Here is a 27,043-nt window from a genome sequence, read left to right as displayed (position 1 = left end):
TAATTTTGGACAAGATATAAGATCCTGTATAAAATTATTTCAAACTGATATTTCTACGTGTATCCTCCAAAACGGCATTATATCCCCTCTGTTTAATATTAGTAGAGGATGTAGACAAGGAGATCCAGTTTCTCCGTATATTTTTCTGTTATGTGCTGAAATTTTAGGTTCAATGATACGAAATAACCCAGATATAAAGGGAATAAATATAAACGAAACAGGACATAAAATAAGCCAATATGCTGACGATACACAGTTAGTCTTAGATGGGTCCGAAAAGTCTCGCTCAGAAGCACTATCGTGCTTAGATATATTTTACAAATATTCAGGATTAAAAATCAATATAGAAAAAACAAAGGCAGCATGGATAGGTTCTCTATCCGGATCCAATGTAAAACTATTTCAGCAAGTGAAATTAGATCGGGTGGAAAAACATAACATATTGGGCATAAATTTCTCAACGGTGGAATTTAATAACATATGGAAAATAAATTATTTGGCTAGAATAGAGGAATTGAAAACTGATCTTCAAAGATGGAAAATTAGAAACTTATCATAGTTAGGAAAAATAACAGTTATAAAATCTCTAGCTCTATCAAAACTAATTCATTTGTTCCTTTCCCTTCCAAACCCACCAGATAGTACTATGAAAGAAATAAATGTATTACTTTATGAATTCATATGGAATGATGGTCCAGATAGGATACAAAGATCCATTATCATAAAGGACTACTCAAAAGGTGGATTACGGATGGTAAACTTAATACCATTTGAGTAATCGTTAAAAATATCTTGGATGAGAAAATTGTTATGAGCGAAATATAAATGGCAAAATGTAAGTATATGTCAAAAGGATACAAAAAGTTTATGCACTCTAGGGGGTAAGTATATACGGCTAATACTAAAAAGAGTAAACAACCCTTTCTGGATAGATACTCTAAGGGCATGGCAGGAGATAACACACAAAAAATATCAGACAAATATTGAGTATATTCTTGATGAACATTTATGGTATAACCCAAGGTTTAAAGAACCAAATTTTTTTATTATTTACTGGTATCAAAATAATGTAAGGTTTATAAGGGATTTAAAAGATTCATAAGGAAATTTGTTGACATTTAAAGATTTCAAACAAAAATTTAAAGTGAAAGGTACTTTCTTAGATTATAACAGGTTAATTCGAAATGTTCCAACTGAGTGGCTCACGATAAATGAGAAGCATGATGTATATTGCCCCTCCTTTCCATCGAACATACGATTACTGACTAAACAAAAACCGGGAACAAAACGCTTTTACGATTTATTAAATAATGAGTTGCCGCAAAATATCAAAATCCACGAAAAATGGAAGGATACTATAAGGTTAGATAAAGAAACTGATTGGGAAAAGGTATCCGAAACTATTTATCAGTGCACTCAATACACCAAGCTACGAGATTTTCAATTCAGAATCTTGCACAGGATAACGCCTACAAAATCTTATCTGTTTAAAACAGGACAGAGACACGACGATATTTGTAATTACTGCAGACTCGGTAAGGACACTACAGAACACTCTTTCATTGAATGTCCGTAAATCCGAAATACGAAAAGTGGATATCACATAAGTGGAAAACTGATATTAAAATAACTCCCAAAGTCATTATTATGGGATGGTGCGAGAAACACAATTCTACCTTTAAATTTGCTGACAATTTTAGCAAAAAAGTACATCTTTGACATGAGACGAAATGACGCCAAATTAAACACAATTAACCCGTAGAAAACGGTAAATGACCATTATAAAATCAAAAACTATATAGCTGATATATCCGGGAAAGGCGACGATTTTCTAAAGCGGTGGAAAAATTTTAATAGTTGAAAATAGATAAAACAAAATTATGAATGTATGAGTACTTAGAGATGCATGAGATTGACTGATTACAGCATGAATGGAAAATAGAATCTGATTGGTTGAAAAAAAAATTAATTAAAAGATATCCTTTCTCCAGTCAGTTCAAATCCAGCTTATGTCGGTTTGTCTTTGACCTGGTATACGCATGACAGAAAACAACTTTCATGCATGTTTTTTTTTTGTCGGGCTCTGCCAAGATTTGACCATCCTTCAACAAGTATAGCGGAAGTAGGCCTACTGATCACATTCAAACAGAAATGAAGAATATGATATTGTTGACAAATGATATACAAATAACTGGTCTCAAACGCATGAGCCTAAACTGTTATGATAATACAAAATATATATTTTATGCACAGTTTTCACGTTATTCTGAGATTCTTTCGGTTCTAAATGAACAGAAGCCCGAGCCAGACTATGCGTCAGCCTCCACGCCAACAGCAGCATCCCCAAAACCACGAAGAGAAAACTTTCCAACATGCAAACTCCCTGAACTGAAATCCTGGAAATGGCGAAAAACGAACATGAAAAAAATGGAGTTGTTTAACCCTAAAATTAAATATGCAACACAACACAACCTAAAAATGGAACTACTGTGTGCACAGATAATGACCGCGTCTTCCAACAAACCTACTGCATGCTTATGATTCCGATGATTTAGACCTGTGTCTGAGACAAACTGCGATGTCGTTTGTGGAAGTCAACATCTGAAAACAGGTCGAAGAGATTTGAATCATCTCGAAACACACGCCCAAGTGGTTCTGTCCCATCTAATGTGTCGAGAGCGTAGACACACTTCCCCGTCAGAAACAAACGGCCAAATGCTTATTTCAAAGTTAAACCTTTACCAGAGAAGAAATATTCACGCTCTTTAAGCTCTTACTTAGGTTGGTCCATCCCGGGTTACCTTTTCATCTCAACTTAAGACAAACTGAAACCGAGTGACAGCTAAAGTCTTTTTGGTGCATACGCACCTACTTTTCTACTATTTCTTTACTGCAAAGAGCAATTAGGCCTCAGGTATACCAGGCAAGCGGTCCTTTCCTTTAACTACGACAGTACACTGATACTTGCTCAGTAGGGCCGGATATAATTATTCGTATTCCAATCAATCTAACCCTAAATATAACAACTACCAGGTAAATTGGGGTAATGGCCTTTCCTGTGACTGAAAAAAACTTTTAACCGAGAACACCAAAACAACAAACAGTGCATTGATAGTGCAGATATGCTCAATACAAAGTATGCCTTGCAGGAAAATGAATGCTGCTTTCGTGAACTTTATAATTTTAGTTATTTATGTATTTGATTGCACTCTTATTTCACTTATACGACGGCGGCCAGTAGTATGGTGCGAGGAAACCGGGCAGTACAAACCACAACCAACGGCAGAATGCTGACAGACCTTCCCGCGTACGGCCGGAGAGGAAGCCAGCATGAGATGGACTTGAGCTCACTGCGACCGTATTGGCGAGTGGCTTCTGTCATTGCGCCTCCCTGGCGTTGAACTTTATGAAAACCTTTTATTAAATGTCGATATTTTACAGCACAAATGGATTGAACAGGGCATACTAAGGCTCAGCAGTGTGGTTGTTCAATGTACAAAAAGCTTATGTACCAATTATAATGAAATCATATACATACGACAAATAATAAACTGTGTGAATATTTTGATAATGAAGTGAGTGTCAGACAGAGCGATACATGTCACCTTATCCGTGTTCGATATTCCACAAGCAACTCTTCCAGACGAAAATTCATTTTGATCACCATGTTACGGAAAATCCCAAAGAATGCAATATGCTGATCTTAATTAATTGCTGACTATATCCATACAGATGGAAATATATATAGTTTCAGATTATATGCATGGGACATTGTTGATTGACGATCTCCGACAATGGGCCTGAAACAGGAACAGGGCTAAACGCATGGTTCAAAATAAAAAGTAAAACAGGCTCAAACGAGATCTCAGGCAGAAGAGAATGTGACATATTTTGCATTTATGTTGTATGCCTTGTACTAAACCTTGAACTCAACCGTAAAAGAGGTTTCTCCGAAATGCTCCCAGTTTCATTTATCCACTTATTATCCTGATTCTCAATTGAGAAGCGATATAGTTACACTACAGCGAAAGACAACATTACCGGTAAAATTTTTATACGTATTTTTCTATTTTGGGGTTTAACCATAGTGTTGCAAGGCAAATGATCTAACTATGCTGAACTTTATATGTGTATCACTAACAAATGGGGCCATATCGTCAGTCGACCGTTTATTGTCATCAAGGGTCCCAGAATAGAAGCCGCTGAATTGTGATGGTCGACAATATACTGGTATCTGGCCGAGGTAATGAACCCTCAGCTTGTGTGTCCTAATTATTTAATGTGTGTGTGTATGTATGTAGCGTGGGGTTTAACGCCGTATTTAACATTTTTCAGTCATATGACAACGAGGAGTCATTAGGTGTGTACATGTATTGTATCTTGTTGTAGCAGGGCGAGTTCATGCCGCCAAAGTGCTGCCGCCACGGAAGTATCATTATCATGCTGAAGAAACCAGACATGAGACCCCATCCAGCCACATTATGCTGACACAGAGCCAACCAGTCATGTTTCCTTGCTCTAACCTCTCAGTACTAGTTATTTAATGAGAAGCACCTTTATCTCTCGACCAGGACCTAACTCCCAAGACGAACACGTTCGCAAAGAAGGCACTGCTTTTTACCAGTGTTCATTTGTCAGTCAGCACGCTTACGGATACATGAAATGGAACCCCACAGCCAAAATTATGGTTTTAAGGGAAATTAAGAAATTTATGCCCCCCCCCCCTCCCAAATTCATATATATCTCCTAATAGCCCTTTTATTTAAAGCATAGTTTTCGTCAATGCATGGTCGGAAATTTTCGGAAATAACATCATCGATGAACTTGAATCCCAGATCCCATCTATCCTATCTATGGAACCGGGATAAGGCCATCATTCTAACACCGCACAATCATTCCCATGACAGACGATGGCACGATGCGATGGCACGGTGATGTGATGCAATGGCACGATGACACGAAGTGATAACACGATGGCACGAAGCGATGACACATCGCTACTGATTCTTATCCAAAATTTGTCTATTAATGCATATGGAAACCACCACGGCATATATCCCTTTAAATCTGACTCACATCAGTTTTTCCCTTATTCTCTGTCCAACATATAAATATATATTTCTTTATTGCTTAAATGGCTATCACCTGTCACGAGCATCATTGTGCCATCTCTTCGTGCCATCACCGGGCGATGGAATAATTGAACGATGACGGTTGTATCCGGCTTCCATAGTGATCCCCAATTATCTTCCCCAACACAGAGTTGTTTTGGCAGCTATCGCCGTTGACGTCACCATTGCAGGCTACTGAATTTCCGCACTGACCGCTGGAGTCTTCGGAGAACATTTTTACGTCCTAAAGAGAAATATGAGAAGCGTTTTAGTACGTTTATATATGAAGACACGCCCTAAACTGCATATTAAGAAAGAAAACAAAAACCGATAAGATCATGTATCCGTTCAGGATGCAATTGAATGAAAATTTGTGCACAGCGTGGCCTCGAGCCAATTTAAGTATCTATCGATGTAATTTTGGTGTTAAGCTGGACCCGCATCAGTTACCAAGCAGGGTGTAGCTTTGGCGGAAGTTTGTGCTCTCGAGGTGCCTTATGTAGTTCAAGAAAATATTCTTACTGTTAAGAAGAACACATGTCATATAGCATTAAGTATTTTCGTCACTGTTTCGGGGACAGAGCTGACATGAATGTCAGCCTCGGCATTCTGACATCTACGTTCAGACGTCTCTTCAACATCGGCATTTCAATCTTCAGGACAAAAAAAAAACCAAAAAAAAAACCAATGCCGAAATTTCACTGTCCCCATTGATAATAGGAGTAACAAAACAGAATAGTATCACTCACTCTAGACAAAACGCTCAGTGCATACACTGTGAATCGATATTCGAGGCATTTCCTTGAATCTCTGAGGATTAAGGACAAAATGTATCTGTCGTGTGGCGTCATATTTACCAGTTACAGACCGAGTGTCACAAACCGAGAGTAAACCACCGCCGTTACGGCCATGCTGGTAGCTGACAAACTTCCTGACATAAAACCGCAACTGAATCAATATGAGCTGGATTCGAGTATGTTACCTTTTTGGCGGTTCTAATGAACCTAATATGGTTCTGAACAAATACCCCTTGCACCACTCTCAAAGAAAACGTATAACCTATTCATATTTACTTGAGGATTGACTGAAGGTTTATTGGGTTATAAACGAAAAAAAAAAAAAACCGCTCTCATTTTACATCACATGTACCTTGTATCCCTTTCAGTTCTATTCTTATATAAAAAAAGTAGTTCTACGTGGGCGTGGCTTCATTTTTCTTCGGTTTATTGGAGTACAAACACAAAAATTGGCCAATCGGAATGCACCTTACAAAAGTAAATTCAGGAAAATGAAATTATTTACTGAAACATTTGATTGTTGTTTAACACCATATTAAAAATGTTCATTTACGGTCAAATTTATGGGTAGACTAAAGCCAGGGAATAACCACCGACATTTGGCAAGATACTGACGAACATATTTACATATATTCGTGGAAGACAACAGACTTTCAACGAACAATAGGCTACCCCTTCATTGTTTTGCCGTGATGTCATAGTTGATATAAGCCAATCATCAGCATACTTTTTGGTCACCTGACTTTAGTACTGGAGGTGAAAACAAAGCGAATTTCACCCAGATGAGACAGGATTTTTTCATAAAAAAATGAAAAACATTGCTTTCAGGTAAAAAATTCTTTCAGGAAATTTAATCAGGATGTATACACCCTTCATATATGATACCTTCAATGTCCTGTACGACTCAATACTTTAAAATCAGTAAAAATCAGCATTTCGTCCATTTAGTGACGTTATTTATCACCTCTTGCTCCTTGCGAGGAGCCCGAATTCTCGAAACTATGAATACGGCCAATTAATTCTCCGTGAATTAATTGTGAGAGCAGGGTAATTCACAAATTTTCTGCCCAAGGTCTAGCACAGGAGAAAATTTCAGACTACATGCAAACATGTAGTCTGAAGTTTAAGGTACAGGAAAAAAAATTACAAATATCTCAGAACTAGAGCCCACGTTAAGGCTGAGTTTTCAAGAGATTTCAGAAACAGCCTCCAAACTTAAGATACGGCAAAATAATACGCCAGAGAAAATTACGACGTCTTAGACTGTCCTCTGTCAGATCGCATACATCAACATTTAGCAAGAAGGAATTCTCAGTAATCCGTAAGTGATTCTCATCACTGGGTAATGTACTCTACAGCTCAGTTCAGCGTGCCAATAATCCCTTAACAATCGTTGGTGAATCACCAGACCCCAATATCCTCTAGTGATTCAATACTTCCTGACTCCGACTACTGGGCTAATCAACACACCCGAACTCCCACCAGCGACACAGTAATAAACAACCACCGGTGAGGCAACATATCACAATTCTCATTAGTGACTCAGTGCAAATACTCCAATACTTCCACTAGTTTGTCGACATACTCCTCTTCCCACCAGTGACCCAATACTCAACTTTCACCAATAAGTCAACATATTCCAATGCCAACCGGTGATTTAATACTCAACTTTTGCTAGTGTGTCAATACATTACAATTCCCAAATGGTGATCCAATACTCCACTTCCCACTAGTGATCCAATACCCAACTTCCATTAGTTTGTCAACACACTCCTCTTCCCACTAGTGATTCAATACTAAACTTCCACTAGTTTGTCAACACACTCCACTTTCCACTAGTGATCCAGTACTCAACTTCCACCAATTAGTCAACAGATTCCAATTCCCACCGGTGATTCAATACTCAATTTTCATTAGTGAGTCAATATATTGCAATTCCCAACTGGTGATTCAATATTTACTGTCACTAGTGACTGAACACACTTCAATTCCAAACTGGTGATTCAACACTCAACTTACACTACTGAGTTCACACACCCTAACTGCAACCCATGATTCCATATACCAATCGTTCGCATATAGACAGTCAAATTTCAGCACCTTAGCAAACACAATAGTCAAAAGAATAAAGATCAAACTGTCAAATATCTTCATAAGGATAGAAAATCTCAATGAAGTTATAAGTTTGAGCTCTCCCTTAAAGTAATTTACAGTTTTCCGTCATTTCACTTACACTTTCACGTTCAAGTTACAATCCATGTCTTATCAATGCTACCATTCAAAAGCCATCCAAGGAGTTTTGACTAATTCTTGCTTGGATCACACATTTTGTCACTGTATTTGTAATAAAAATTTATCCCCTAAACAGTGCACATTTAGAGGCAAATAGTCCATGTTTTTATTAATCAGTGAAAACCGTTCAAGGACTAACGCAACACTCACCATCCTGATGGTTATAACTTGATTACCAGAAAGTCAACTTGAGGTTATGCGTGTATTAGCTATGGCCTAAAAATTCGCCCCAAGAAGTCAATGTTTAGAGGCAAACAAGGTCATAAAATATCACTTTTTGCCTGAAGCTTTTTTCCAGGAGGATATCATCCTATCTTACAAAACAACCCACCAGTCTTGATAGTGCAGCTGGTAGAGCATGCGCTTCGGGAGTGGTATATCCAGGGTCATTTCTGGATTGGGTCACGCCTAAAATTTTTAAAAAGGAAGTCTAATTTCCTCATTTGACCCGTATCAGTATAATGACTCGGGTGGGGCACCTTACTTGCCATTGGTAAGTCGTCTCAATGAAGCAGCACAAGATAAAAGAGAGGTGGAAATACGTCCTGCAACAAGGAGGCACATTACACGTACATGCACTCTAAGGAATCCTTCGTCGTCTCACGACTGAAAACTTGTTAAATATGACGTTAAAACCCCTCACTCACTCAAAACAAACCTTAAGACATTTCAAACACTACAGAACTCTTATGAATGAGAATTATGTGTTTTGGTAAATAAACACAACTTCAGGACAAATCCTGATATAAGAAACAAGCTTAAGAACAAGATTGGATATCTCATTTGTGGATATATTTTCAAAATATTATGTCAATCCGAGGAGGTAAGGAAGACAAGCATCATATTTCAACAGTTGAGTAAAACAGACATGTCTTAAAAAACTACCATGCAGTGGACTTAATTAAGCTATCACTTTCATTTTGCTGCGCACAAAGGAATTATGTTCTATTAATGATACCAGTTTATAATGATGTGGACCTGCATGTGAAAAAGACAAACTAAAGACTGTTTGTAATTTCATAAAATACCAAGTCATACAATACTAAAAGTGAAAAAATCGAAATTAACAACACTTTGAAATCGACTAGGATTCAAATGAGTTCATAGATTAAATGTCAACATATAAATAGGTGGAAAAAAGGAAAATTGTAGCATTTCTAATACTGTCCTGTGTAGACAGGTAAAGAATTTCAGAGGCTTTCAAACTTCATTAAATTTAAAGATATAATCACTTACTGAGACTTTCTTGTGTTTATAAAGAATATGAAAATTAAGAAGATGGTACACCCTGAAATTTAAAATGAAGAATTGAGGATGAATAGGTAACAAAGCATTACTAATACAACCTAATGAAAACTGTCTTATGCCTCAAGGGAATGTCTAAAGAGGTCATCAGTATTACTACGAATCCAAACTCAAGTTTACTAAATTTTTTGGCAGGTAATAAATATACTGTAGTCATTTTCACAGAGATGTCTACTTTATTCAAATCCTGATGTTAAATAAGTTGTCAAAAGCTTGTAAATAAAATATTCCAGTATCGGTAAAACAGTATCGGTAAAACAATATCGGTGAAGTGAACAGTATAGCTAGCTGAAAAGCACAATAAATATTGATTCAACTGTAAACCCCATTCATGAAATAACAAATCACAGTATAAGTTCTGGCCGCCACGTTTCAGATGCACAACTTTTTCACAAGCAAAAACAAGAGTGTGTTATAAGCATATGGAAGTAATGTCTATCTGTTACCTCAATGTCACATACACATGACTTACTAAATTCACTTCCAGTGTAATAACCGTTCTAAGCTTTTCATGATTTTTACTCCTCTTTACTTTGGGTACTACACTGTACTGTTTTTTTTTAATTATTTTATAAGAAACCCCTTAGGCAAATTTTTGAAATTTAATTTAACTTTCATCTTGCTCTCTCTGCATTTCAGACTAGGAGTTGTATAAGAACATAATATCCTAGTTTATATTTGAAAACAAATCAAACAGGTATGCAAAGAAACAGAGAAAAAAGTGTAAAATGTAAATGGAAATGCCAATTATCAGTGCAAATGGCAGACCTAAATATTCACTTAACTTACTGAAATAAAATTCAGGGTTAATAATAAACCTAAACAAATGTATTTCCAAATTAAAATTATGAAAATTTACATTGTTACATAAAAGAATATCACTCGGGCACTTACTACAACAAGCAGTGTTTATATGAGACAAACTTCAGTACCTTCAATCCAGTCATTAAAAATGCTATGCTGCAGTTAATACAAACACTATTATTGCATTATGTAAGACTTCATTTGCACAAACAGAAACTTCCAAATTCTACATATATGAGAAATGACATTACTGTACAGATTCAGTGATGCTCATGGGGATGCACACTGATTCAGTCATATACACCATACAATGAAGTCGGAGACAGAAAATCCAAATGCTCTTCATCTGACTATGACTCTCAAAATCCTATCTATATGTACATCAAAATGTGCACTACTTCACTCTGGTGCATCCAATAAGACAGGCTTCGCAATAGCCGCGCCATTCTGGTCAAGGGCAGACAACTCTTCATCTGAGGTGTCATCCTGAGGTTCCTCCAGGTACATCTGCGGAGATAGTCGGCAGCCTCGTGACAGGTACGAGGTCAGCTTACCACAGCTCGCCAGTAAGAGCCCGAGGTAAGGGCAGGAGGGTTTGAGAGGGCGTGAGATGTATTCCGGGTGGTACTGAACCCCCACAAAGTAAGGGTGATCTGTAAAACACACAATAACCCACGTAAAGTTTGTGTAACACATCTGATCATGTGGTAATACTTTGTATGAATGCTAGGTCTGGAGCAATAAACAGATATCATTTTCTTCCCCTCCCAATGTATACAAGTTCGAAAGCTATGAAATTTTTCGCTGTGAAGTTTTATGGCACAGGCTGAATGATGATTTTTTCTTGAAAAATTTTGCATAGGAGCAGACTAATGGAGCACAGATTTCCATAGTTAGGATTTATATTCATGTTATCTCAGTGTGCACGCCTTCTGAAGTACTAACCACTAAGTTCCATAATTTCCATCCTTTCTCCATCTTCACTTCGCCCCACAAACTTCATCCCGTGACTCTCAAACAGATCAACAAACTTTGGGTTCACCTGGCAAATGAGACAGATCATTCATTTATATGCCAAAGCAAGTACTGTCTTTCACATAAAGCATTACACATTAGCATTTTCAAGTGAAATTTTGTTTGGTTGATCATTATCGATTCATCCACCTAATATGGCAAATTTAAAGTTTTTTTCTTAAACTTTGATAAATATCTACCAAAAAATCTTAAGTATTGGCATCAAAAGCATCGTTTTAAGGTGATACACAACAACTGCTAAGTTTTATCACTAGGTTACTATCTCGATAAAAATATCAAGCATACAGAATGAAAAGTCAGCCACAAGGCAGCCATGTATGTCAAATCATCACAATGTGTATATATCAGTCTACTGCAGTCAGTTCAATTGTAATCCTCATTTAACAATGGAGAAAAACACGGATCCAAACCATTACTGTTGTACAATGTGAGTGAAGAAATTAATAAAATATCACGTTCAACTCCGCTCACCACCATCGGTAAAATGTTGGCCAGAATTAAGTTTTGGATTTCCTTACTCATTAATTGGGCAAAAAGAACATGTCATTCACAGTTCATATAGACATCTAAGCTATGAAAGGTTTTCATATTTCAGGTTAAGACAGTAAAAGTGGTATACCAGAAAACTTTACTCTGTGTCCTGTACAAGAGCTTTCAAAGAAAAAGACTGATACTGATGGGTGCCCAATATCATGATTTAAGCCAAAATTCTTGGTAACAAGGTGCATAGATGGATGATTAATTTTTGAAAGTGCATACCTGCCCGAAAGGATAAAACTGCCTTTGGAAATTAGGCACTGGTATAAGAACCAAGCAAGCAGTTTTACCCAAGAGGTCAAAAAGAGGTACAAAATAGCCAGACTATAAACCTACCTCATAGCGATGTCTGTGCCTCTCCTCCACATAATCTACACCCAAATAAAGTTTTCCTGGAAAACACAAAATTCACAAGCTAAATGAATTTTAAAGAATGAAAAGTTTCTTGGCTTGAGGTTTAACTTTAAGTGTGAATAAAATGTTGGTGCAAGAACATTCATTATAAGAAAGGAGTTGCCTTCCTGATGGCTGATTCCAATGCCCACATATTTATGATCCGCTTCACTGAAATGCCATGCTGAAGAGCCCACACATGATGTCCTTCATCAACTCAAGTATACCCACACTACTTATGTGGAGGAGACTGGAGAGCTTGAAGCAAAAGCCAGCCTTTCCCCAAGAAAGTGAAAACCTTGACGTACAGCTGTAGTTGAATCAGCAAGGAATGGATTTGAACCTGCAACCCACTGATCATTGTCTGATCCACTCCAGTGAAAACATTTCTGGTGAAGAAGTCAGTAAGGATCCGTTGTTCAATTTTATTTCTTATATTTCACTTATATAATGGCGGTCCAGGCTATGGTTAAAGGAAACCAAGCTAATCCCAGGGGAAACCATGTGCAAGTTGCTGGAAGACCTTCCCATGTATGACCACAACGGATGCCACATGAGCTAGACTTAAACTCAGTGACTGCAACTGCTCCTTGGTCATTACGCTATGCTAGCACTCTAACCACTAGGCCACAGAAGGCCCCCCCCCCCCCCCAAACACCCAACCCCCGCCCCTCAGTTCCAGAAACATACAAATACTACATACATGTCATCAAATGATGGTTCCATTATTCCACAAAGCAGAATAAAGTTTAGTTTGACTAGATGTCTTACTGAGGGAGCTTTCTTGTGTTGTGAACAAGGTTTTCCTCTTGCCTAGTCTCATTGTCCCTCCCATCACACCTGTGTTGTGTTCTGGCATCTCTATTACCTGTAGAAATACCAATCAAATAAATAAATAAATATAAAATGAAGATATGTTTACTTGATCAGAAAACATTGAAAAACCAGAAAATCAGGCAAACACCTCGGGTGGACAAAATGAAAGGTAGATTTTAGGTTTTATTTTTACTTAAGTTTGGGATTTTTTAGAATGGGCTCACCCATCAAACAGAAAAACAAAACTGGTGTCACCAAAATGGTAAATGTGTAAAACCTGCTTGATTTAGTCACAGGTTACCCACCACTGGGTTTGTTGTTTCTGGTCTGAACTCTGTGGAGTGAGCATCCTTCTTTTTTAGAACATTCCTGGCAAACTCTATTACAGCACACTGCAAGCCTAGACACACACCTGAAATGCAAAACTCTCCACAGTGACAGTCATAAATGAGGGAAATTTGCTTGTAGAAATACTTTTAGGGATTGTTCAACAAGGCATTAATTGCACAACAAATAAGTAACTGAATGAGAGCTTCTTTCCGGTTCAGACATAAAACAATAATCATGCTCTTATTGAGATTCTCGGAGGAATGTCAATGAGGACCAGTCTTAAAAATTACATACACTCCTAATAATGTTGCTCGTGGGAAGGTCTGTCAGCAACCAGCAGATAGTTCCCACAGGCTTGGCCCAGTTTCTTCCCACCATAATGCTGGCCACCGTTGTAAAAGTGAAATACTCTCGAGTATGGCGCAAACCTCTAATCAAATAAATAAATAAATAATCTTGGTTGATATAATCTATTCCTGATTGTAACATTTGGATATAAACAATATATGCTTACCTAAGTAGGGTATTTTCTTTTCTCTGGCCCACTGACAAGCCAGTATCTTCCCCTCTGTACCACGAATACCAAAACCACCAGGGACTAAGATACCCCTGAAACATACCACATTAACATTTAACACCTGTTTGATTGTTATTTAATGCCCTTGTGAATTTTTTAAAAATTTAAGTCCATTCATGGTTGGACGGAACAAGAGTGCCCAGGATAAAGTAACAGCCTTCCCATGTGTGGCCAACACACAGACACCATTTAGGAGGGAGACAAGCAGTCTTCAAACGACCAAACATTCACAAGAGTTTTGCCGACTACTCACTGTTATCAAGGCCAAACAACAGTCACAAAAAAAATTCATCTTTCTTGAAGAGAACACTGTAAAATATTGGTTTTATGGGAGAAACATTCAAATACGTGATTGTATAATGGGATGTTGTACTAGATTTGTGCAGCATTCCGGCAAGGGATTGTCATCAATTTGTATCTGACATGCCTTAAGAACTGGTAGACAAAGACATCTTGACTGCTACTCACTGAGCACTGACGAGCTGATGCCAAGCTGTGTGGTATTTGGAAGGTCCATCATTCAGTCGCTCTGGTTCCAGATCAGCAGCCTCTATTAGCTAAAAAAACAAACAAACAGAAATTTGTAAAGAAGCACAAAATACACTATAGAATAACAACGTTATCAACAACGGCATCAATAACAACGAATGTTCTCCTGAAATTCACCCAACATTCTCAGCTTTTTGTGGTAAATATTTCAAGTCAAATTTATGTTTGCTTGATTGTCCCTTTTTAAAAGTATTTCATTTTCATCAGGACATATCATGATAGTTGGATGATTAAAATTGATTGATTTATTTTAATATTGAATATTTTAATATCTTAATAATGGTTAAATTTAAGGGTAAATGTCTCTTTCAGGGTTAAAACCCTTCACAAAATACTCCTCATTTAAATTCGCAATTATCTAGATTTGTTAAATATAAACGGAAGTATACAAACATCCAAAAGATACCGATGAAACAAGCACTGGGTAATTTGTGGTGTTCACACCTGATAATTCTGGGTCATTTCCCGGATTCATGAGTACTAAATGACATGAATATGTTGGATACTTTTGCATAAATGCTTTACAACCATTTGCCAGACACCTAATTTTAGTCTGGTTAAATGAAAATGTTTCACATAAGATACAAGACTATTTCGTTCACGCAAAAGAGGGCAGGCTAACAATGAAGTGCAGTAAGGAAAATCTTACTTGCACAACACAACACAGCACCATAAACTATAACTGAGTCACTGATGATGTGAAATGTCCAAGTCTCACCGTCAAATTTAATCTGTGATTGACTGCAAGGGCAGAGTGTTTTAGAGCCTTGACGACCGAGATGTAAGCATCCTCTAATTCGGTGTACTTCCCAACCAGTGCTATGGTGACTTCATCAATCAACCGCTCATATCTGAAGCATAAATACAAATAGTGTCAGACAACTGAACAACTCAATCAGCACAAGCTGATAAAAAAAGCTAAAAGACTTATCTGGTTTGAAAGGACTGAATAAATATTGGTGAATGAAAACAGGATCTAAAGCTGCTCCACTTGACTGAATTTATGTAACTAGTTTGATTTGTTTTAAGAATATTCTGTTTTTAACATTGTGGCAATGAGCTTGTTGCTGGGGGAAACCAAGAGAAAAATCCAGTAACTTGCCAGGCATTTCACAAATTTGACTTCTTCAAGCTTTTTGCATGTTTGCAAGGTGTTTACTCGAGGATATTTTAAAGACATTATTCTGTGTTGATTGATAAAACTATACTTTTTGTGAAGCCCTGAAATTGGTCAATTCAACCAAGGTAGTTTTGTTTCCAAAATCTGATTAAAAATGTGCATAAACTGCACTGAAAGTTGGTCACTCATATGCGAAAAGGTTGAGGAATTAGGGTGACACTGATAGAAGATCTTTGTTCAATCTTGTGACCTCATTGGTCAAGACAAGCCAATTTACCTGAAATCTCTCCACTCACCTGTTGGCTAATTCCCTCCACCTGGCCATTAACTTCTTAGGTCCAGGCGAGAAATGTGTCAGCTGTAACTGTTTGATGAAGAAGTGACCCAGGCCTTGATCTTCTAACAACACAGGTACCCGATAGATGGAGGAGACATCATGTACACAGATTACCTGAGACAAAGGTGTAAACCAAAAATACATTATCAGTCAGGCCAACAAAATTACCTATCAGTTAATCCAGACCAGATGACCAGATTTCCTTGAGTATATTACCATACAATATATTGTAATCAATATCACGCAGATATCATGAGCCTGGCACACAAATTTTTCACATTAATCTACATTACATCGTTACTTACTTGTTCTGGTGGAACATGACAAAAGAGTGAGATTTTGTCCTTCACTGAGTTGTTGATTGGATTAACACTACGGCAAAATATCTGAAAAGGAAAAAAAAAAACGTTTAAAAGTACTGAGATGCAGTTTACCTTACAAACTAGATGTTCATCTATTGCTGCAAACAACAGATCAAATTCTCCAGTATTTTCAAGAACGAAAAGAAGGACTTACTTCACTTTGACATTTGAAGAGACAAAAGCGTAGGACTTTCCAAAATTTCCGAGGAAATTAGACTTTTATGTATAAAATAAATTCTGAAAACTTACATGTCTGGAAAGACAAAATGGAAGTGACTTACCAGATCTGGAGATAGACCCAGGCCTCTCATTTCCCGCACGCTGGCCTGGGTGGGCTTGGTCTTGTGTTCACCTGTTGTTCGTGGCTGTCAGGGAAAACATGTATCAGGGATAAACATACTGCCCTACAGGTTAATGCTTATTTTTTCTTGTTTGAATTATATTTTATGTGGAGAAATATGCAGATACAAGTTGCTTTATATTCGATCTTGAAAAATAATCAAACATGTACATATATATACAGTCAAACCTGTTGTATGCGGCCAGTGAAGGGACATGTAAAAAGTGGCCGCATATGACAGTTGGCCACGTAAGACAGGGTTGTGAAGACCAAGCCAAATCACAACTGAATTAACTTTCAGAAAATCTACACGTGTAGGCCTACATAATAATCTTATACATAATTGTTACACGTTAAAACTTTCACTCACTCACTCACTCACTCACTCATAACTGTTACAGCACTAATCTGTTCTACTACATAAATTTCATAGAAATATAACAATTGTGGTAAAATAATACCTCAATAATTTCAAGTTTTGTGGGGTAGATCAATGGACTTCATGCATTTAACAGGTGATTACAGAAAGAGTTTCAGATGAGGGCACGCATGACAGGAGAACTTTCTTCCCATCATTGTCAAGCCCTACAAAGCCATGTGCTAGTTTGGCCTACGTAGGTATAAATGACTATTCTAACAAAGTTTTGGACTGTAAATGACAGACTGCTGAGATGCTCAATCATATTTGCCATTACCAGTGAAAAAACAACAACATGTACGAGCGAAGGAAGACCACTTTCTCCATGTGTCTGGTACAGGCAATATTTTGGCCACGCAAAATAAAAACACAACACCATTTGCCTGCAAAGATAATGGCCGAGCAAGCCAGATAATTTGTCAAAGAAACCATTTATGGGAGGAACCACAGGAGGTCAGATTATATCCGAGTTTGCCCGCTGTTTATGGCATTCATAGCGAGGACCTCAGCATGGAGCTAATCCACTGCCACAGTGCCGGGGTGTCCGGACAATAACCAGCTAGGCCTGATTAAAGACAATAGACTTCACTGCTATTGACCAATAATGTAAACACTTCACTTGTCATCACAAAGTGGCAGGTTGTAACTTTTAATCACCACAAAAACTATTGAGGTCGGGTGGTCGCCATTTTGAAATTTTTGAATGTCCCATGCGGCAATCATTATTACTGTTGAAAGTCTCGACCGCTCAGGACAGGCTGATATAGAATTTGGTGGCAAAATACATTGGCCGCTGGACGTGTTGGACAGGTGCCCGCATATTACAGGTCGTTGAAGGGGCGTATAGCATGAAAGAAACACATTTGGTCATGTAATTCTATGGTTGACACATCAAATTCTGCTTTCAAAAAATACTTTACACATACTCATTAAATGTATGAATAAATCAACTTCTGCTTCAATCTGAGATTTCAGGATTCCTTATACTAATCTTAGGTGTTTGTCCATTGTAAATTATGACGTTTGACATACCTGGGGTATAAGGCTGACATGGATGCAGCAAAAGTTCTCTTTCTTCACACGGAACTGAAACTGTCTAAAAGCTTCGACAAATGGCATGCCTTCTATGTCCCCAATTGTGCCCCCTAACTGCAATAAATAATGTACACAACTTATTTCATTTATTAAGAAAATGTTAACAATCCCATGTAACTGCTACAAACTGACATGTATTTAAGGTACATAACAGCTGATCCTGTTTATGAAAGCATTAGTCGCAATAAAATTGTATTATATTACTCGTACTATTGCACTGAATTACCAGTGCAAAACAAGATGTATTTTTGTCACTGCTGCTCAAGGAAATGTCATGAGCTAAGAATAACGTAAAAAAGACATCAGACAAGTTAACTGTCACTAAAATCTCTCTGAAAATTGAAAACTATGTTTAACATTCTTTTAACTTTATATACAAATTGATATAAACTATAATAATTGTCAAAGTAATGGACTGTTAAAAATTGACTGCATACCTCAATGATGCAGACATCTGGCCTCTGCTGGTCTCCATTGACTGGGATATTTGCCACCCTCTCAACCCACTCCTGAATCGCATCTGTGATGTGTGGTACCACTGGCAAACAGATGGAGAGGGACAACAGTTAAGAAAGTACTTTTATTTCCACCTAGAAATTTTTATTTCGTGAATGTTAACTAAATGTCGCAAAACATAAATTGTTTTTAAGTTAGGTCAGTTGAGGGTAATCTAATGCATCTATATAATAATTTTTTGTATCTTACCTAACAGATTAATTTAAAAGTGTATTAGGTGTAAATCTGATCTTGTTTAAAACTAATCTGAACTTAAAACAAAAAAGATTTCTCTACAACCTAACCTCTTGGGTGAAAAGATGAACCAAACCACGTAAATCAAGTCAGAGTTAAGGTTGTTACCCTGTACAGTTTTCCCTAGGTAGTCTCCCCTTCTCTCTTTGTTGATCACATGTTGGTAAATCTTTCCTGTTGTTATATTGTTGTCACGGTGAAGCTTTATGTCAAGGAATCTCTCATAATTTCCTAAGTCTAAGTCAACTTCTCCACCATCGTCAAGCACAAAGACTTCACCTGCAAATAAAATAGGGAAAAATTAATATTTCATTATTTGATAGTTGTTTAAAAAAGAATTATAAATATTTAAATCATCTGTGCCATTTGTTACATGTACCACTCGTGAATTTGTTTCTTTCTCCAAAGATTTCAAAATTAACAAATGGAGTAAGTGCAGTTATGAGTATTGAGATCTAAAGGACTCAAAGATTTCACAGTGTAACTGCCACAAACATACAGCTTTCATAGTTTAGCTTGGATTAAAGAACAAGACAGCACCTGGCTGAAACATATTTCAATTGAAAGTAGGATTCTCAAGTTTTCTAAAAAGTATCATACTTTATTATTTTATTGAGATTTCACTGAATAACATGTAGAACAAAATCACAATACTGCACAAATGGCTGGTGTGAATCAGCCGAGATATCTTAAGAATTTTATCCAATCAAACATGTTGTTATCAGATTGCCTGAGCTGAGCTGTGATGTAGCCTGTACCCATTCACTCCACGAAGTGACATATGATAACACAGAACCACTGCATTTGAAAGCGTTTATAACGATTTAGTTACTTGTAGCCGAAGGGCCATTTCACAAAGTGTTGTGGGATAGGTGTGTATCATTTACAGACCACCACAGACGTACAATTAGTTGACTTACAAGCCGTGTAATATTCAACGACGCATCACAAATTATGTCAGACAGTATACTGTCTCAGCCCAAAAACCATGTTCGTCTCCGAAGTAGACCCTTGGACTTAGACACCCTGTTCAAACTACACAAATACATTTTTTGTCGTTACCTTTAGCTCTTAGCAGTTTCCAAATAAGAAATATCAGCCAGTGAATAATTCATAAGGGATGTCGAAGGTTTATGGGATTAAGAAGATGGCTAAGTAATTAATTCTGATGATTTTTTTTCTTCTCTCAATTTATTACAATTGAAGAATATAAATTTTGCTCCTTTGTCTTTCTCGCATACAAAGGATGATTTTTTTCCCGTTTTCTTTTATAAAATATAGTAAAATTATTAAAACGCAGTGATTAAGCCGAGGTGCTTTCTCCGACGTCCACAATGACTAGGTTAGCGCTGCTCCCACCATGAAAGCCACCATCACAAAACCGAAGCATAAAATTTAACGACAGTTGAATGTCTAGACCAGCCTCAGTGGTGCTTAGATTTATTTCCTTTCGTTTCAGAATTGAGCATGAATCTAGTAGTACAACAGTCCTATCGTAATTTTGTAAAAATTGATCTGAAACAGGAATGTCCCGGCACTGCATCTACAGGCTATTTAAACTGTAAATCATATAGTGGGCTTACTTGTATCAATATTCAAGCAGTGGAAGAAATATCCTTCCAGTGTGTCCAGTTTCTGAGAAAGCTATTTATCACTTGGACCTTCATCGCCGAAATCCACACATTTTATCTGCCATAGGCTACTACTTTGACCATAATACAGAAATACCTTCGATGTTAGAGAGCTGGAGTAAAAGTTACATCACCGTGCCCTCAATAACGGAGATGTGCTGAAGCTCTATCTAGATGAATTTTCATTAAACTTTTACTGGGTGGGTTGAAGAAAATCTAAAAAAATATTTAATGCCGGTTTGAGATACTTTGAATGGTAGTCTTACAGTAGACATAAATATCAGTCAGGTGCTGTCTTTCACTTCAACTTTTCACTCACCGTGTTCATATGGAGAAAATGTACCAGCATCTATATTGATATAGGGATCTATCTTGATGGATGTGACTCTGATGCCATAAGACTTGAGAAGTGTGCCCACACTACTGGCTATTACTCCTTTCCCTATACCACTGATCACACCACCGGTCACTAATATATACTTCATTTTGTCGTCTACCTGCAAAAAGACAAAGATAAAAAAAAAAAAAAACTATTAGTTAGTATTGTCTTTCAGAATCAACAATTCTAACTTTAATAATTATAGCTACAGTCAACAAAATCAGTGAAGCACTCTAACACTTGAAACCACTAAATGCAGACATATTAAAAGTTCAGTAAATCTCCAAATATAACTTTAGTACGTAAAAAAAAAATTTAATGCATGAAACTTCAAGATTTAAAACAATCGAAAACCAAATGCAAAATGGTAAAATTTCCTTTGATTCCACACAAGACCTAGCCATGTATAGAACATTATCTGTCCTACAGCTACATGTATGTACATGTAGATGTAACAGCATATTCCACTGACATATGACAACAGAAACATGGGGAAGACAACAAAAACAAAAGACAATCACAATGCTACCATATCATAAATAAAACAGTATCATATCACGAGACACTGGACAAGGTCTCCTTTCTAAACCAACAGGTCATCATGCTTTCCCTCACACTGTGGAAGCGTAAGCCAGGGTACAAACAATTACCGTTCCATTTACAAAACCACATGTACATGATGCCTTCCAAAACTGTAGAAAACTTACTGTACTTGACGTAATATTCTACACAGAATCTGAATCTTAAACTAGATGAAGATTGATATAGCTCTGGATCTCCGTCTACGAAAGACAAGTCCTTTTTGTACAGAGCAAACCTTCTATGCTGTATGACATTATATATACATTTACTCTGTTGCTTGAATTAATGTATTGTATTGTGTATGTATATAACAGCACAAGTGTCAAAACGGTTCTTTAAATATCTAACAAAACATGTTTACGTGCCAGGCCATGTTCCCAGCCCTCAGGTAACCTTTACAATGCACCCAAGACTAGGACTGACAAAAGAATATGAAATAGGCATGTCTACAACTAAGTAAACACATGTATAGATGTATGTTTGAACACCTAGATAATGATACAAAAAGAAAAGCAGACTTAACAAAGCCGTTCCTAGCACAGGAAAGCACTCTACACGTGGTGAAGAAATATGGCAGGTGTCACTCTTCTCTCACTTCATGTCCTAATTATTCTGAGTGAGTGAATGAGTGATTGAGGTTTAACGTCGTACTTAACAATTTTCCATATCGTCATATGACAATGAAGGGATCCTTAGAGTGCATGTAATGTGCCTCCTTGGTGCAGGACAGATTTCCACCGCGCTTTTATCTAGTGCTGCTTCACTGAGATGCCTTACCAAAGGGAAGAAAGCTGCCTTGCCAAAGCCATTATACTGATACTGGTCAACCAGCCGTTGCACTATCCCCTTCATGCTGAACGCCAACATAATTATGCTGAGGACACGCGTCAACTTCAGTTAGCCCTACATAACCATATCCTATCCATTTTATACATTTGCCATTTTCAAACCTGTTCAAACTTCTGAAGGCTCCTTGAAATATTTTACACAAAAAAAAAAAAAAAAAAAAAAGGATAAAAACTTAAAGTAAAGTGTATGATCACCAACCCTAATAAATAATCACAAAATTCTTTACTTAGAAGTTATTAGTTTTGAGAGGAAGTAAACCTAACTTCCTTGTCTCAAGTATGGGCTACACTCCTCAGGAACCAAAGCAGTAATAAACATGCGAGCAAGAAAAAGCTTAGGCCACACTCCCAAGGAAATATGCAATTAGCATACGAGCAACAAAATATGTACACATTTTCTTATTTCATTAAATATGGTGGTGAATTCAGAAAACAAACAAATCTCTTTTATCTCTCTTTATATGCTCATTAATGTGTAATGTCATATTGCACTAGCCTAGATTACACCCTCCAAACCCCCATCCCACTGTTGCTGGGCGCTCGATGGCTGATTCCGATAACATACCACTACATACTAGCTACAATTGCCATCCTGTCACTTTTATTAGAATGTACCAATGTATCCTATCTTTTTTGATTTCTTCCTTATGTTTGACTACGTGTTTGTTTTTGCTGTAGTCACTGAGACCTTGACCAATGATGTGGTGTCCTTGAAACCTGGCCCCAGCGGTTACACAAAGCACTCTTAACGTTATACGTTCGCTTAACGACCACAGCAACCAGTGCTGTGGGCATTACGTTGTCATGGTAGTTGCAAACTCGTAATGTTAAGGGAGCTTCATGAAACTGGGCACAGGATCACAAACCTTTCTTAAACCTAAATCAGACATAGTTTTAACATCAAGATGGACTTGGGTCTAAGACAGCTTCATAATCCATGGGCCTGGTCCCGTATGTTTGATTCAGCTGTGGCTTAAACTCAAGAAATTTGTCATATATGTGGCGAGGAGTGGTGTTTTTGTTTTGGCTCGATACTGTTAGGTTTCCTACAACCAGTCAACTCTATTCACCTGACCACTGTCACAGAAATTGAAGTCTTGAGTGCGGTGTTAAGCTCCAATTAATATTCCATGACCATTTCTGCAAGAGAGGAAATAGTACTACCTATTATCAATCCTTGACCTTACTAAATGAAAGTAAAAACTCTGGTCTTTGAATTATACAGTTACTGTGACTGGACTTTTCTTTCACAATTTGTCTCATCAACTCCATGCAAACTAATAAAAAGGTTTTCCCAAATCTTACTGTAAACCATATTATAGTATCCTTTTGTGATGATGTTTTTTGGAAACTTAATCTGACAATGGTATGTAGAAAAAATTGTATGTACATTTGGGGTTTGGGGGTTTTCTTCAGTTATATGACAAGAAGTCGTCATTCGGTGTGTGCATGTATACTGTGTCTTCTTCTGGCAGGGTGAATCTATGTTGCTGAAGTGCTGCCATCACCAGATATCACATCCCACACTGTCACATTATCCTGACATGGCTCTGCTCCCTTGTTCAAACCTCCAGCACTGACATGACTGAGCACCAAACGCGGTACCATATTTTCAGTCTTTGGTTTGTCCCAGCCAAGGTTTGATTCCAGATCTTCCGACACTGAGATGCACACTCTAACCACTAGGCCACTAAAGCAGTCCTTTACAAAACAAGATGAGTCCCATTGACAAAAAACAAATATTATGCATTGTATGATACCATTACTGTCCCTACTATCTACAGGCCATCTCGATAGACAGTACACTAGTTTACAATTTTGACACTTATTGCGACACTGATGAATTTAGGAATTTTTAAAATAACACTCTGTGATGGACAACCAGTACCACTGACTCAGATCATTATTAGGGCCTATATGATAACTCATATGTAGATTATCATGTACCGGTAGTCTGTAGGCCAGTATGCACATCAATTTTAGTCAAAATTTAATGTTTGAATACAAAGCCTTCAGTGAAACTCAACGTTCAAACTCTTCAGACTGCTGACAGAGTGCCAGGAAATCAAGCAGAAATTGAAGACCCCGCACATACAATCAGTTTTGCAGCACACAACCGGAACCACTGCACGTTACTGGGGAGCGGGGAAATGATCATTTGATATCTGGCGCCAGTATTCGTATTTGAACTACAATAGATTTTTCATGAACGGGTTCATTTTTGTCACCACCAACAAAAAAATTGCATAGAAATAATTCATCTGCCTCGACTTAAAACAAATTTTCCATCACTGCCTCTGTAAACTTTGATTAATAACATACGGATTTCTGTAGGCACATGTTCACTTACCAGTCAGTCGATCACGTTTTTCTCACACTCACAATGGAACTGTAGGCGTGTAAGGGAGATAACTTACGATATAGTTTGGCGCTTGACTTCCTGTTGTTGATTTTATATGCTGAACAGTCGGGTTAAGACTTTTCTACAAATTTATTCAGTTTTGAGCAAAATGTCCATTTTACAAGACCAATGAGCGAGTTTTTAATACTGCTCAAACATGAAGATTACCTCCCCTTAAAGCAATCTTAAGAAAGGGAGGTAGAAACGTGTATGGCGGGAAAAAGCACAGCGTCTCAGCTTGGCGAGAAAAAAAATGTTTCAGGCGGGACTATCGCTTAAATAAGTTACATGTCGAACCCATAAACGCCTCTTTAGATTACAGAAACATTGATCTTAGTGAAAAGTTAAATGTCGGCGATATTCCTAACGCTGTCCTCACAACACCGTACGACTTCAGTATTCAGCCCAACACCGAAACAGACTGGACACCAGTTACTAACACAATGATCTCATTGGTATGGATAAATGGGCCTGTTCGTTAGCAGCAGCGGATTTGAATGTATTCCCCAGAAAGAAATAGAACACCGAGTGAAAGTGATTTGAGACATGGTAAAATATAATAACTTACATGAGAAAACTATTAGTATTCTACATTTATCTGAAGATAGTAGTGGTTGAACACTTTGATATAGTTTCTGCTACTGTATATGTATTATTATTACTTTTTTTAAAATCAGAATTACATTTCAGTTCTCAGTGAGATGAAAAATTAAATGTCTATTTTCAGTGTTTTCTGATAAAACTGAGCAGAGTGAGATGTAATCTTTGGATATTAGTGCTGCTCCATTAGTTTGATTGAGCATTGCATTAACTGAGTATAGTTAAAATTAGGATAAAGGGTAGGCCTACATTCTTAAAATTTATTAAGTAAATATTTATTAATATTTTGGAAGATTCATGTAAAAATGAATACTATTCATTTGACAGGAAATCTTGCCAGGTGACACACATGTTCAGGAGTGTCCAGTTTCTGCCACAAGTCCAGTTCAGAAAAAATTCAAGTTGGACTGTTCTGTTGACTGGAGAAAATCTACCAAGGCCATTGACTTTGTAGAAGGATATAATGTTTACAAGCATGATAAGGATACAAAGACAGCCACAGACTTGGTAGATAATGTGGATGAACCTGAAGCACAGAGTCGTCAGGGACAGATAACTCCATTAGATACAGTTGAACAGACGATGCATGGTATGAAAGAAAAGAAACTTACCACCAAAACTGTGGGTTTAAAGGTCACACCAGACTTTTTCTACAGTAACCTCAATATTAACAACTTTGGCAAATTGGAAACAAAATTTAGTGATGTCACAATAAATGCTGTAATTTGTCATGAAACAAAACATTTGGATGTTACAAATTCTTCCAGTGATCATCTTGGTGCGAAGTCCGGTGAACATTTAGCGATGCAAAATGATTTACTACGTCAAGCAAATGGTGAAAGTGACATATTTGGGAGTCATTCCTGTTGTACCAATGAAAGGGGAGATGTGTGCGATACAATTTCACCAATGTCAAATATTGTCTTTGATGAAAATACTGTCAAAGTGTGCCAAGAAGCCACAGTATTGACACATTGTGTGGAGAATGTGCTGAGCAGTGTTAACAAAGCATTAACAAATGATCGAGAGGAATGCAAATTGGATAAAGATGACCATATTTCAGAGTATGTGGCTTGTGAAAGTATCAAAATGCTTGAAACTGACAAGCAAACATCCTTAACGTGTGTTAAAAGCTGTATGCCAGTGTGTTCTTCTGAAGGAAAGCCTGAACAAGCTCCATGCGGAGTGAACGGTTGTAATATTGTGACATATCAAGAGAAACAATCCATTCCAGAAGTTAATCAAACGGGCACTACAAAAAAATATGTCCCAGTGAGAGGTGGACGTACTGTTGTGTATGTACACAGTGATGAATACATGCAACTGTGTGACGCCATGATTAGGGTGCCTGGAAGGGTAGGTATTGTACAGAGGCTCTGTATACTGTGTGACGCCATGATTAGGGTGCCTGGCAGGGTAGGTTTTCTACAGAGGCTCTGTACTGTGTGACGCCATGATTAGGGTGCCTGGCAGAGGAGGTTTTCTACAGAGACTCTGTACTGTGTTACGCCATGATTAGGGTGCCTGTTAGTGTAGGTATTGTACAGAAGCTTTATATACTGTGTGACGCCATGGTTAGGGTGCCTGGGAGCGTAGGTATTGTACAGAAGCTTCATGTACTGTGTGATGCCATG

The 27,043-nt window shown here is 37.5% G+C and overlaps 2 protein-coding genes across 6 annotated transcripts; one reads left to right on the top strand and one right to left on the bottom strand.

Annotated features, from left to right (window-relative positions):
* Positions 1 to 8,978: 8,978 nt before the first annotated feature.
* LOC135471619 (CTP synthase 1-like) lies at positions 8,979 to 24,932 on the bottom strand. Of its 5 annotated transcripts, XM_064750925.1 has the most exons (17): positions 23,799 to 23,826; positions 23,479 to 23,548; positions 20,919 to 21,096; positions 19,077 to 19,247; positions 18,656 to 18,756; positions 18,156 to 18,272; positions 16,647 to 16,730; positions 16,309 to 16,389; positions 15,963 to 16,117; positions 15,265 to 15,397; positions 14,466 to 14,554; positions 13,935 to 14,029; positions 13,396 to 13,502; positions 13,046 to 13,142; positions 12,218 to 12,273; positions 11,255 to 11,351; positions 8,979 to 10,962 (listed from the first exon to the last, which is right to left on the bottom strand). In XM_064750925.1, exons 3-17 carry the CDS (start codon positions 21,082 to 21,084, stop codon positions 10,709 to 10,711), a joined length of 1,803 nt encoding a protein of 600 aa, XP_064606995.1. In that variant the 5' UTR covers positions 21,085 to 21,096; positions 23,479 to 23,548; positions 23,799 to 23,826; the 3' UTR covers positions 8,979 to 10,708. The 5 variants fall into 5 exon arrangements, with proteins under 5 accessions (XP_064606995.1, XP_064607009.1, XP_064607000.1 ...); XM_064750939.1 differs by lacking the exons at positions 23,479 to 23,548; positions 23,799 to 23,826 and adding an exon at positions 24,826 to 24,932; XM_064750930.1 differs by lacking the exons at positions 23,479 to 23,548; positions 23,799 to 23,826 and adding an exon at positions 24,759 to 24,908.
* Positions 24,933 to 25,058: 126 nt separating this feature from the next.
* On the top strand, positions 25,059 to 26,858 carry LOC135463550 (uncharacterized). Its single transcript, XM_064740818.1, has 2 exons — positions 25,059 to 25,358; positions 25,737 to 26,858. Exons 1-2 carry the CDS (start codon positions 25,356 to 25,358, stop codon positions 26,856 to 26,858), a joined length of 1,125 nt encoding a protein of 374 aa, XP_064596888.1. The 5' UTR covers positions 25,059 to 25,355.
* The last annotated feature ends 185 nt before the right edge of the window (positions 26,859 to 27,043 follow it).

The sequence above is a fragment of the Liolophura sinensis genome, chromosome 1 (genome assembly GCF_032854445.1).
Source record: "Liolophura sinensis isolate JHLJ2023 chromosome 1, CUHK_Ljap_v2, whole genome shotgun sequence".
NCBI classification, from domain to species: Eukaryota; Metazoa; Mollusca; class Polyplacophora; order Chitonida; family Chitonidae; genus Liolophura; species Liolophura sinensis.
Note: the sequence above shows the minus strand (reverse complement) of the source record. Positions and strands in the feature narration are given on the sequence as shown.

Excerpts from the sequence above, each read along its gene's own strand:
- LOC135471619 (XM_064750916.1), bottom strand. The coding sequence starts at position 24,382 with ATGTGCATACTGGCCTACAGACTACCG. Across the intron at positions 16,118-16,308 it reads GTCATGTTCCACCAGAACAA|GTAATCTGTGTACATGATGT; the intron begins GTAAGTAACGAT and ends CCTTTGTCTCAG. Across the intron at positions 13,503-13,934 it reads AAAGAAAATACCCTACTTAG|GTGTGTGTCTAGGCTTGCAG; the intron begins GTAAGCATATAT and ends TTTGCATTTCAG.